The sequence below is a fragment of the Poeciliopsis prolifica genome, unplaced genomic scaffold, assembly GCF_027474105.1.
Source record: "Poeciliopsis prolifica strain line A6 unplaced genomic scaffold, Auburn_PproV2 SCAFFOLD010, whole genome shotgun sequence".
Lineage (NCBI taxonomy): Eukaryota > Metazoa > Chordata > Actinopteri > Cyprinodontiformes > Poeciliidae > Poeciliopsis > Poeciliopsis prolifica.
The window spans coordinates 3,462,817-3,475,596 of NW_026562385.1; the positions used below are offsets into that span (position 1 = coordinate 3,462,817).

At 37.7% G+C, this 12,780-nt stretch overlaps 1 protein-coding gene across 4 annotated transcripts in view; it reads left to right on the forward strand.

Moving 5' to 3' along the window:
- prkar1b (protein kinase, cAMP-dependent, regulatory, type I, beta) overlaps positions 1–12,780 on the forward strand; it is a 63,722-nt gene that overhangs the window by 9,785 nt on the left and 41,157 nt on the right. The window contains exons 1-3 of one of the 4 annotated variants that reach the window (XM_055036065.1): positions 1,628–2,003; positions 4,760–4,930; positions 9,394–9,485. In XM_055036065.1, coding sequence (XP_054892040.1) covers positions 2,001–2,003; positions 4,760–4,930; positions 9,394–9,485 — 266 coding nt within the window. In that variant the 5' untranslated portion in view covers positions 1,628–2,000. Of the gene's footprint in view, positions 1–1,627; positions 2,004–2,575; positions 2,701–4,103; positions 4,190–4,759; positions 4,931–9,393; positions 9,486–12,780 lie in introns of those variants that run through there. The other 3 variants (XM_055036064.1, XM_055036063.1, XM_055036062.1) reach the window with 3 other exon arrangements.

Below are 12,780 nucleotides of genomic sequence, written 5' to 3' on the forward strand. Positions count from 1 at the left end.
AGCTGAAGGAAGATATAATATACAGATACAAATTCAAACATGAAATGAAAACTTTCAGAAATATGAGCATAAAATATTATTATAGTGGATATACAAGCATAGAATATGAACACTGAAAAGGAATATGTCTCTGTAGCCTACTGTGTGGAACCTTACACATCAGCTTTTCCTGTCTGATACAGATTTCTGGCTCTCTTTGAGGAATTGACTGCTTGCTCCAATATTCTGTAACACATACCAACATATTTGAGGAAATGTTTTGCTTTAATTCACAGATTAAATCAGTCGTTGGCTTTAAAAGGGCGTCCAAAATGTGGGGCAGGTTGGTTTTTAGAAGCAGTAGTTTTGAATCTAACAGAACATAAACCTGGATTATCCTGATTCATACATCAAAGCAAGCAGCTGCATCTCAATTAGTTAGAATACCATTAAAAAGCTAAATTATTTCAGTAATTTATTTCTTGTAATTTAGATGCTTATGGGTGAATATTAGAATTTAAACAATTAATATTTAATATTAATTTAATATTACATTAAACCAATAAAAAAGTATTTTTAATTCGGAAATGTTATGTTATGCCAGACACAATCTTACTGAAGACTGCTGACTTCACAGTTGTCCAGCAGACGGTCGTTGAGGGTAAACCACAAAAGGTCACAGTTGAAGTATCTTGCTTGTGACAGAGTGCTTGGACACAAGCATTAATGTGATTGTGTCCAAGCTCATTAATGGAAGGTTAACTGGAAGGAAAAAGTCTGGTAGAAAAAGCAGCATAAACAATAAGTGCATAACAGCCCCCTTGATAGAATATCTGTAATCCAGGAAGTTAAGAGCCCTTCATGCTTCTCTCTACTGATAGGTTTAGAGATGCTGATTGTGTTTTCCAGCCCACACTGTCTCTAGTACCAGTACATTGGAATTAATGTGTTTTCAAGGGGAAGATTAAAAACATCATACCCAATAATGTGCTTATTAAAGAAACTGAATTTTGGGTTTTCTTTAGCTGTAAGTCATCATCATAAAAAATAACAGAAAATATATAATAAAACATGTCCGTCTGTGTGAGGAAGCTATAAAATACAACCTTGCAACGCTATTCTAATCCATTTTATGGAAATGCATCTCTAATCTGAAATTTACAAAATTATAGCTTTTTCTGATCAGTTTTTTTTCTGTGAAAAGGTTCTAGTTCTGAACCAGAAAAAAATACCAAAATATAATTTCTGTTTGTTTTATTTGACCTACCAATAGCTGGTTAAAGTAAATGAGATATAGAGTGTTGGCAGATAACTAGCTGTGTTATTGGACCATCTCATCTGAGAGGAAAGGCGGTAGTAGAGATCAATAAGCAGGTCAGAAAGAAGTTTCTGGCATAAAGAGGAGGTTTGGAAGTGAGAGAATGTGGCGCTCAACATGCAGACGCACCATTTGGTCCGAACAGAAGTGCGTGCCGAGGAAAAGCGATGTTTTCCGTTCTGCTAACTGACTCACTTGGATCAGAGAGATTTTGCAGACCGGGCGTCAGAAGAACTTGTGCGTGCGCGAATGAGAGCGCCTCTTGGAGCTGCTGTGTCTTCCCATTCAGACTCCTTCAGCACCCAGTTGTCATAGTGACGGAGGGCAGCAAGAAGAGCCCGCTCACTGCGCCACCTGATTGTGAGTGCGAGAGCAAGAGAGCCAGACAGAGGGCAGAAAGCAAGCGACACAGAGTTGTGCTGCAGCAGCGATGGGAAGTCGGGCTCTTTTTTTGCTGTGATCAGATTTTCATCGCCGTTGGGACCGGAGGTTCTCCGTCGCTCTTTGTCTCTTCGTCTAACGCAGCCAGCTTGGATTATTGCTGCTTGCCTGTGCTCTTCAGGGGAGGATGCTGATGCACTGTGGCATGTGTGTCAGGTGTGTATGAGATGGAAATCCATGTGTGCTGATTCCCATGAACGCACAGTGAGACTTGATGCTGCAGGGGGACACACAGCAGGCCTGACCGGGGGCCCTACATGCCATGGTAAATACCTCTGAAGACAAACCTATCTTGGAGTTTGCTACCTGGGTTTTATCATTAGGTAACCATGTTTCGAATAGTTCCAGCGAGTGCTTGTGAATGTGAAGCTGAAAGAGTCATGCTTCCATGCATATTTTTTTTCTTAAATTAACTCCTTTACTTATGCAGTAAGTTACCTGATTGCAGATGTTGTCGTCCTAATTTAATGGTGTTTGTGTGATCACCGTCTCGCTCTGCAGTCTGTCTGTGCATGTGTTGGCGAGAGAGAGTTGTGTTATTGTCTTCTCATGCTGCAGGCTCTGTTCTCTCAGGTTCACGATTGTGCGTAAGCAAAAAGCATGTGAAAGTGTGTGCTTGGGAGTATTTTTGCTTGCCTCTCTGATTCGTGTTTGTAAGTGTAAATCTGGGAGGAGTAACATTTAAATTCAGACAGGACAGGCAGTGAAACTGAGCGATTCTGTGATTAATTTATTAGTTGGGTACTATTTCAGAGACTGGGTCACAGTGCAAGCTAATGAATTCCTTGTTGACTTTTGAACTGGGACATTTTTTACAGAATTTAAACACAGATCTAAAACGGGCCTTGTCTCTATCTCTCGTCTGTTTCCTCTGTTTCTTTCCTTCCTGTCCTCTGCCTATGTTGAACAGTGAGATTGTGTATGAATGAGGCATAAAATTGGATAGACGTGTTTTGGAAATGGTAAGAATGCATCATTCATAATAGCAAGAAGCCAGATTCAACAAATTGATCGTTTTTAAGCTTAATCAATTAGTTGAGTAGATACTCATCACAGGAATGGGTGCTTCGTAATGGTCATGGTGTGAAGACCTTTAGTAAAATGTTACCGTTTCATCACAGTTATAGATAAGGTGTGTTGTGGTTTTAATGGCTACGTGACAAAAATGTTAAGCATTGAGATGCAACTTAAGTACCATGCTGCGAAAAACATTGAATAACGAGAAACTTTCAGCTACTTAAGATCAAGCAAATCACAGAGCTTTTTAACATGTTTGTTCCTCACGTCTTGCTGTTTGTAGCCTTCAAAACGATCTGCTTTGTCAAGTTACCATGTTACCCAAATTCAAATAATAATATTTATAAAGCAATAAAAACTGATCAATGTTAGTTTGTGATGATCTACTAAAACTGAATTAAAACTTTTAAGCCTGAAGAACTGACGAACCAGACCATAATATGATTCACAGTACATGTTCTGCATACAGGAAAATGTTAAGGGATTTATACGACATGATTGCAATGAGATGTCAGGAATGAAGGCTGACGTTCTGCATAAAAATATATTAGATTTTTAGACAATAACCTTACAGATGAAGAAATATACATGCTTTATTTCTACTTATATGTTCAGTCATTTTCTGTGATTGCTTACAGTAAAATCACAAACGTGATTGTTGACTGTTTCAATAAGGTTCAGCTTCGCTCAGTTGAACATATTTATTATTTAAGGTTAGTTTTCTGAAAAGCTAAAATTAGAAAAAAAAAAGTTTCCCTGCTGAAAATGCATTTTCTTGTGGTTTGGACACAGCAGTTGCTCTAACTTTGTCTTTCAAAAAGAACCGGAGACATGATCGGAAATATAGCCACGTTCAGGGTAAAACTAGCTTCTGTGTTTGTTGATGGGAACCTTGACAAAATGGAGAATGGATTTTGCCAGACCATGTTCAGTAGTCATTCTTTCCCTTCCAACACATCTCCATATTTCGGATGACCAAAGATTGTTTGTTCTCAGTTTGGAAAATGTGTTTTTCTTCCTACTGCAGTCTGTTGTCTGCGAGGTTTTTACTTACATCAGCTTTGCTGTGACAGTTTTTACCAGATAATTTTTTTCTTAAGGCTTGCCTGCCTGAGTTGAAAAGAAAAGAGACGTACCAAGATTACACAGAATGTGTTCAGGGGCCCCACTTTTAGTTAGCGATATCGCTCACAATCTACAACTAACATTTGCAACTAACAACATTGCAAGCATGCATTTTAGTTACCTGGCAACTACATGTTGAGTAACTGACATATCACTTTATAAGGTTTCTGCACTATTATTAACTGCTTAAAAATGAACATCAACAGTTTTCAGCCCTTCTCAGTTGTTTTGAATCATAACTAAATCTTGATTTTAAATCACGCTCCAAATATGATGTCCAGAAACCACAAAAGCATGTTTGAAAGAAAGGTTATTCTATACAAACCTAGTGATGAAACTCTGAAGTTTTAGTACATGTACCATGTGTGAGAAGTAAAATACTCTCTGGAGCCATCTACTGGCTTGGAGGCACAAACAATAGCTTTGATTGTTTATTTTGACTTACTCTGGCAAAGAAAGATTGAACAAGCAACTTCAAATAAATAGTACTCTTACTCTGTTAAAAAAAAATTCAATTATGGCAGAACATTGAAAGTTTTGCTCTTCACTTGTAAAGTGACCACTGCGGTCAGTTTATTGTTTTCCTTTTGTAGAAGGTATTATCCCACTCTTGAAGCACTCTCATTTTGTCAAAGCTACGGTGCCTTAATTGAGTTTGTATGCTAATGGTTTAATCAAGAAAGTAGTCAATAACTCATCACCCGTTGTGTTCAGGGTTTGGAAGCACAGCCAGCCTCATGCCTCCTGGGTCTTCTCTGATGTTTTTGCTGCCTGTTGTTCTTTATCTTAAAGTGGGGCAATGCCTGCTTGCATTTTCTTTTCTTGTTCAGGCACTGAAGACGGTGGCTGCTTAACATCTTTATGTCTTTCATTTTACAGGAAGAATGCAAGCAGATCATGGCACGGCAGAAATCTAACAGCCAGTCAGATTCTCATGACGATGAGGTTTCTCCTCCTCCTCCGAACCCGGTCGTCAAGGCCCGCCGCCGCAGGGGAGGAGTCAGCGCAGAAGTGTACACTGAGGAGGATGCTGTCAGCTACGTACGCAAGGTCAGATTACACATCAGCTCAAAACCTCCAACTTACCGTCTTGGTGGGACCAAAGAGCAGAATGGCAGTAGATGAAGAATCAGGGTAAAATTTATGAAAGCCGTCACGAAACAGAATTGGCCACATCAGTCAATTTATTTTCACACATGGTGAATGTTTCACTGAACAAATCTGCGGGACCAACGCTGAGATTGTATCTGCATTTCATAATCACTGTTTTTATGACCGTTTACATTTGCATCACATTATCAGCACTTACTTAACAATGCAGCTACAGTGCCTTCATGCCAATTTTGCAAGACTCCTTAGAGCCACAAACTTTAATGGATTTTATTTTGATTTTATGTGACTTTTTAGTGGGTAGACTAACAAAAAGTAATGCATAATTTGTGATTGTGAGCATGTTATTTATGGATGCACTTATTTTTTTACAAATAAATTTTTTTTTAATTGTGCCATCCCTTTATAATCACCACCATTTAAAATAGTTGCAGCTGCAGATATTTTGGGGTACACATCTTCATAACTTGCAAAATAGCTCAAAATTAATTGCAGAGTATGTGTGAACATCAATATTCAGGTTTGTGCACAATTGGAGCAGGCACACTGCATGTCAAATCCATCTGATTACAGAAATATGAATATTTGATGCAGAAACTAAAATGGTTAGGGTATTATGTGACAGAACTTGAAAGGGGACTAAAAACTGATATAGTATGTCTAGAACTATGATTAAAGTAGATGAAACAGATTTTTCTATGAATAAAATGATACACAAATGATGGAGGGCCTTGTACACACGTACCCAGGTCTTTGTAAAAATGAAAAACAGCCACCAAAAAAAAACAACACCTCGCACATGGATTGGTTTCAGAAAAGTTTTTATCTCCATTAACCCACCCAAATCCACCTTGAGCGTTGTTTTAAACATGCCAAATGGATAGGGGAAGACTGAAAATGCATGGGACCCTGATTCTCCATTCTGCCATGTATACAAGCAAACACAGATATATAGTTTTCTTAAAACTTCACTTTGATCAGAGATGTTCTTAATAATGATCTCTAGTGATATTAGTATTTGTGTGGATAAAAGACCAAAATGTATAAAAATGTATTTGTTTTCCTCGATATCCGGATAGGTGAAAATTAGATCTTAGTCTTATAAAACTTACAGATGGCTAAATTGTAGCTAAAGCTAAAATGCATTTTAATCAAAAGGTCTTTGCTCCAAGTAAATTAAAATGTGCTGACATAATTAATAGGGCTGTTCTCAAAAAAATGTTCATGTTACACATGAACACTAGGGCTGTAACAATTCCTTGAATGATTCGAGTACCTCGATTATTAAAATTTCTTGAGGAAAATTTATATGTCTTGAAGCTTCATTAAATTAAATTTTATTAATGAGCACACCGTGTTCCGGCCGGGTTATTATTTGTGTTTGGCAGCACTTTCACTTCCACCTATGAGTTGTTGCTAAGTTCGTTCATCATAACATCCAATTTTCAAGTAATTACTTTGTATTACTTTTCTTCAGATTAACTTTGAAAGTGAGTTATTATTGTTTCTGGTTAATTTTCTAAACTACAGAAAGTAATTGTCAGGGAGGCTCAAATATGTAAGATTGGATTGAAGTTGATTTTCAAACTGCTATCTTATTTTCTTTTCTTTTTTTTTTAAAATCCGATTACTTGATTAATAATAAGAATAACTGATAGAATGTGATTACTAAAATGTTTGTTTACAGCAGCCCTAATGAACACACACAAATGAAAGAAATATTAGGACTTTTTCAGTATTACATGTCTACATTGTCCTTGAGGCTTTTGTAGCTTGTACGTTTGGCAGGAATTATATTTTACGTTTACTCATGCTTTCACCTGCACATATGTACAGTGAAACATAGATGGTGCATCAGTCCTACACTTTCTAAATTGTAATTAACCTGACATGAATTGTGAGGTAATGACATTACAGCATAAGCCGACATCACCACATAGTAATTGCAGGACCAGTGAAGTGCATATTGTCTGTGTGCGTGTGTGTGTGAGAGGGAGGGAGAGAGGTGTGTGTCTACGCCAGGGGTGTCAAACTCAGTTTGATTTTGGGCCAAATCAACAATTTGAATGTTCTTGACGGGCCGGTTGTGCCAGAATGTATTGATAGAACCCATTAAATTGTTAAAATGTCAATAATTGTTTCAGCATTCAGTAAGCGTTCCTTAAAATTAAATAATATTGAACATCTTTTCACACTAATTTTGTATCACGCACGTGGCCTACGCTGACATGCATCAGCAGTTCTCGGTCACAGCAGCACATGCTGGCACAGCATGTGCTGCTGTGAAAGCTCCGCCTTTATCTTCAATTAGTGTATTTTCTACGCCCCTTATTCCATTTATAGACTCACATTCTCACAAATGTATACCTCAACACACAATACACAAAACCACATCAGTGGTGTTTATAGACAATTTATTGCATGTCTTTAACTTACACAACAAGCCCGTCAGAGGAAAGTTAATCAAAATCAAATTAGAACATGAAGCCAGATCCAGTGTGAAACTTCATGTTGCTTTTTAACAACCAGCAACTCTGCTCATCTGATTAAAATGGTTTTGCCATAAAAAGCAGACTGTCTTAAAATGTAGAATCCACTCAGTCGGGGTTTCAGACTGAACAGCTCAGACTGCATGTCTCATTGCTAAAACCAGAATGTGTTGAACATTTTTGATGAAAAAAAACAACAACTTTTGTTGTAGGTTAATATAAAATGGAGCTGTCGCTGGAAGGGGACAAGGTGCTCACCAAGCAGAAACAGTAGCAGACTAGAGTTTTAAACCTTATTGGTTTCTACCTGCACTTGTTGTAGTGTCTGTTTACACAAATAGAAAATCAGCCAATTAAATGGAAGTGATACAGTCCATTTAGACAGAAAAAAGAGAAAAGCTAAACCAACATTAGCTCAAATAAACACACATTTCAGCAAATGTTTAAATTGTGCAGTTATATTTCAATATTAGAAATGTACATCCTTTAGATTCTTCTTCTGCTGCAAGTTCTGCAGGTATCCTCTGTAGCGATGTCCACTGGGCACCTCAAGTTTTAAGACCACAAGTGGCTCCATGTGGCTCTGCACCCAGAAAGTCTTTCATTTGTATTGCGTGCACAATGCAACAGTATAAAATTAATACTGCTTTCAACACACAGCACTTTGCTGTGGCCAAAGATAAAAATGGTTGAACATTGACTGCGGTGCAACATCCTTTCACAGTCACTAAACACAGGATTTATCACATCTAAGAAAATAGGTGTGAACGCATATGTTACCGTTCTCCCCTTTGCTTGAACATGTACTGCAGAACAGCTTTGATTTAGTCGGTAAAACAGTACTTTTTTGCTCAATGCAATCATCATTTATTTATATCCTGTCTTATCATTTCTCTTTTTCTCACTAGCAGGGGAAGCTCAGTTGCTAGTGTAAGCAAGAGAGATATGCATCATCAAGGCTCCACACGGTTACAGAAAAAACTCTGCCTTAGTCTTATTTTTTCTACCACACATAACATGAGAGGTTCAGTGCTGATTCCTGCAGGGAGTTCTGTGGATGCCACTTTTGGTCTGAAAACTATGTATCTTTGTGACCAAAAGCCTTGTCCTGGATATCTACAACCCCAGAATCCTCATAATTAATAATCTCTGCATATAAAATCCAACCTAAAAATGTGTATCCCTCCTCAATTCAGTTTCCATCATTGACCAGCATCATTCTCTTTCTGGCTGCTGTATCGTCATATTTGTAGTCCTACAGATGATACAAATGTAGTATTCCTTCATTTGTGTCTGATGTGGCTGTGTGTGCACTTGTGTGCATATTGTACACTGCGGTGTGGTTGTCTTCATGTGGAGACATCTGTTGCCTTAACTTAATTACAGCCTAACCCCTCCTCTTTCCTAGAATGAAAGGCAAATACACATAGTATACATCTCTTTGGTCTTTTAGAAAGATACTGGGTTTATAAAACTTTCTTCCTTTTTATGTTTTCAGTATTATTTATGTTCTCTATAGTATTTTTCTAATTGGCATACGTTAGATACCATAAACACAGACCTCTGTGTTCAGCTGCTTTTTTGTGGCTTCAGATGTTACCGTTCTCCCCTTTGCTTGAACATGTACCGCAGAATCTGGGACAAAAAAAAATGCATGCTTTATAAATGATTTCAGGTCTCTTGTGAATTTTTTTTCTAAGATCTGTGACATTTTAGTGTTATGGTTGAGCAGATGGGCATTCCCAAAAATACTGCATGTGTGGGATATGTCTTTTAGGGTTTGCCAATGTGCTGCTCTTTAATTACTCATCTTGGTCAGCTTTTGAAGTCGGTTTGCCCTGGTTTGTATCATGGTTCCACCTGTGCTTTGTTGTTTCTGCCCACTTAACTGCAATTATGTCTTTGTCTATGCAGGTGATTCCTAAGGATTACAAGACCATGACTGCCTTGGCCAAAGCCATCTCAAAGAATGTGCTGTTTGCTCACTTGGATGACAATGAGAGAAGGTACAAAGTCTTTCTTAGTCCAGTGTACACCAACTTTGAATGAGTTTTGATGGATGAAACTTTGACTTTCTTTTAAATATGTATGAGTGCCACTGTTTTAACCTTGTGACCACTGCCTGTCAATGCTGCTTGAATGTTGAAGACTTAAGCCGAGGAGCTGGGCATTGCCAGAATTAGCCAAGGAAGTGATACATTGATGATTGGGGCAGGGACCTGTCTGCTTGTATTGCGTTATGTTTTTGGTTGATATAGTAACCTCTCTGGGCAACATGATCATGTTGCATACACTGATATAGCAATGGTCTATAGGTTAGTTGGAAACCAAGAATTATTTCCATTTGTTTTTTAACATAAAGCTGGCAAGCCTCACCAATCCCTCCGTTCTTCACCATCTGCTTGTCTTCTTTCATATCCTTCCCTTCTTTAGCCGTCTTCTCATCATGCTTACATCTGTCCCAGCTGGAATAGGGTTTCATTGGCGGAGAGAATCCATTATACCCCATGGAGAGGAAAACACTGGCGCTTTCCTGTTGGCTAGAGCCCACACGGACCAAACCCAAAACACAGTTTTTCCTTTCTTTCATCAGCTGACAGTCTTCAATGCTCCCTTGGCGCTAGCAAGCGTGCCTCTGATTGCCTGTCACTGCCTCTGAAGGAGCCTCGACTGGGCTGCAACATGCGATGAGTCCGGACAGTTTAAAAAACTACGTTATTGAGTGCTTGACATGGCAGATTACGGGCCCAACAAGAAAAATACGTAGCAGAAGACGATAAGGCATCGGGTTTTAATATAGTCGAAGCTGTTTGCAATGCCAAGCCATGTAATGCAGTTGACATCATCTCATGAAGCCATGCAAGAAAAAGATTTTATTTGACTGGCTGTCTTGTTTGCTTTCTCCAAAAGGGGTAGTTAGCATATACCATTAATATCATTCATACAGGAATTTCTTTTGAAAGTTTTGGGTAAACATGCAGTTTTAGATCTGCTTTCTTGTTCTGAAGCAGCTTGTGAGTTCTGAAGTCATACTTATGTTAAAATAGTGCAAAATGTCTATATCAGAACATGTGAATTACTGGAAAGAAACTACAGGGGAATGTTAAATCTGTGAAAGGTACGATTTCTCCTGCGACATAAGAGGATGGATGGATGGATGGATGGATGGATGGATGGATGGATGGATGGATGGATGGATGGATGGATGGATGGATGGATGGATGGATGGATGGATGGATGGATGGATGGAAGAAAGGAAGGAACAGACACACAGATGGAAAATGGCTAAATAAATTAATTTGATTCGTCTGCAGTTTTGATCAAATAGCCATGAGATAGAACATCTTAAACAGGTACTATTTGACAAAAATTATAATAAAAATGTATTTAATGTATTTGAAGACATCAGCTAACTCTGAAAACAAAACTTTGGGTTGCTCCTGGAGAGAATTAAAGTGGTTTTCCCAAGCAAATGATCTTTTTACAATAATAACTTATGAAGTAGCAAGCTGGCAACTTTTTACTCTTTGTTTTATTGTCCTTTCTATTCTTTGTTTCACTTGTAGCCATGATAATATTTTATGACTAAGATGTTTTCATAAATTCACGGTCAACTTGAACCAGTTATGCTCAAAAGTGTAGACTTGGACAAATGTAAAACTGCACAAATAAACCCAGAGTGCCTGTCGACATGAATCAGTCGCGTTAGAATCCAAGAATATAACAGAGTTGAAAGGCGGAGTTTTGTTTAACATGTTACCATGGTGCACAGTTTTGATAATCTGCTTTAATTTAAAATCACAGTTACAACAAACCACAAGAGAGAAACAGAACAAAGCTTCAAATTAAAGAATAAGTTGATGTCTTCTGCTGCAAGCATTGGCCAAGTTGGAGAGTGAGGGATGTTGACTTTCTCAAGATGTGCCAGTGCTGCCTCTGACTGACGCAGATCAGCAGATGGAGCCGCCTCTCAGCCTCCTACCCTTTCATTTCTGCTCTCCTCTCAGTCTGCAAGCAGCTGGCTCTTTGGCTTGTCAGATGTTCTTGCAGATTTGGCACTAGTGTGTGAGAAGTTAGTGACAGTTGACAATTACTTCTGGTATTAGCTTGTATTTTACATCATAATACTTGTACATTATTAAAATGTCATCTTCTTTAGATCAGTCAGTATATTAGGCAATATAGTGATATGTATATATATTGTGTAAATACTTTTGACTGGGTATATTTGAAACCAGATATTTATGCACACCAAATAGAATTGTACTTTTTAAAAAACAAAATCACGCCAAACTTTTCATGTAGTAGGACAGAATTAACATAATTATTTCTATTTGCTAAATACATTAACTTGAGTAGGAAGTCTAGGAAGTTAATGTTACTGTCCCTTCAAACAATTTTTGAAAGAGTGGAAAAGGATAGCATGAGTTTGTAATCTAATAACAATAAGTTTTAACCTTTTGAGTGAATTTAAGCCATACTTACAATACCGAGTCAGTTTATGTAAACTTCTGAAATTAAGCAATTTTCTCTCCCTCATCATTCTGGCATTTAGCAAAAAGAAGTAATTGTTATAATTATTACCACTGTAAAACAGGAAATGTTTAGTCTGATTTAATGTCAGATAGTGAGAAGAAAACGATTATTCCTCTCTTTGTAGAGCATTTCTGAATATCTTGTTTCAACTTTAGCTCACACAAGGGGAGAAATGTTCTGACTGACAGTCGTGTGTGTTTCAGGCAGCATGTATGATTAGTCAGTCAGCAGTTATGTAAGCTGAGCGCCAAAGATTTGTTCCCCCATTAGCAAACATATTATGCTATCATCCCTTTCAGTAGTGAGCAAGATTAGAAACAATGAAGGCCTCTTTGTTTCTCTGCTGTCTGCAGAGCTCTTCTTCTGCTTTCATTTCTTTTCATGTGGCTTTGTTTCTTCTTGTTGTACTATCCCATCTCATCATATCTGTCATTCATAAGCCATTTCATCTTCTCAACTTACTTATCTGCTTTTCTAGGAATTCAGGGACAATGTTAGCAACCTAAGCATTTATTTTAATCACTGTGTTTTACAAGACAGTCAGAATTTCTTCCTTATGAAATCATTTTGTTACTTCAACTGGTTTGTTTTTTTGTATTATGCCTAAGACCTTTAAATAATATGTTATTTTCACTGTGTGTGATGGTACTTTTTTTTTGGTTAGGAAAAGTTGAACCTTTAGTTTTATGTTTGCACAGGTCTAACAAAATGCATTATCACAGCAGAGAGTCATACAGAAAATAATTGATCCAAAGGTTGAACACA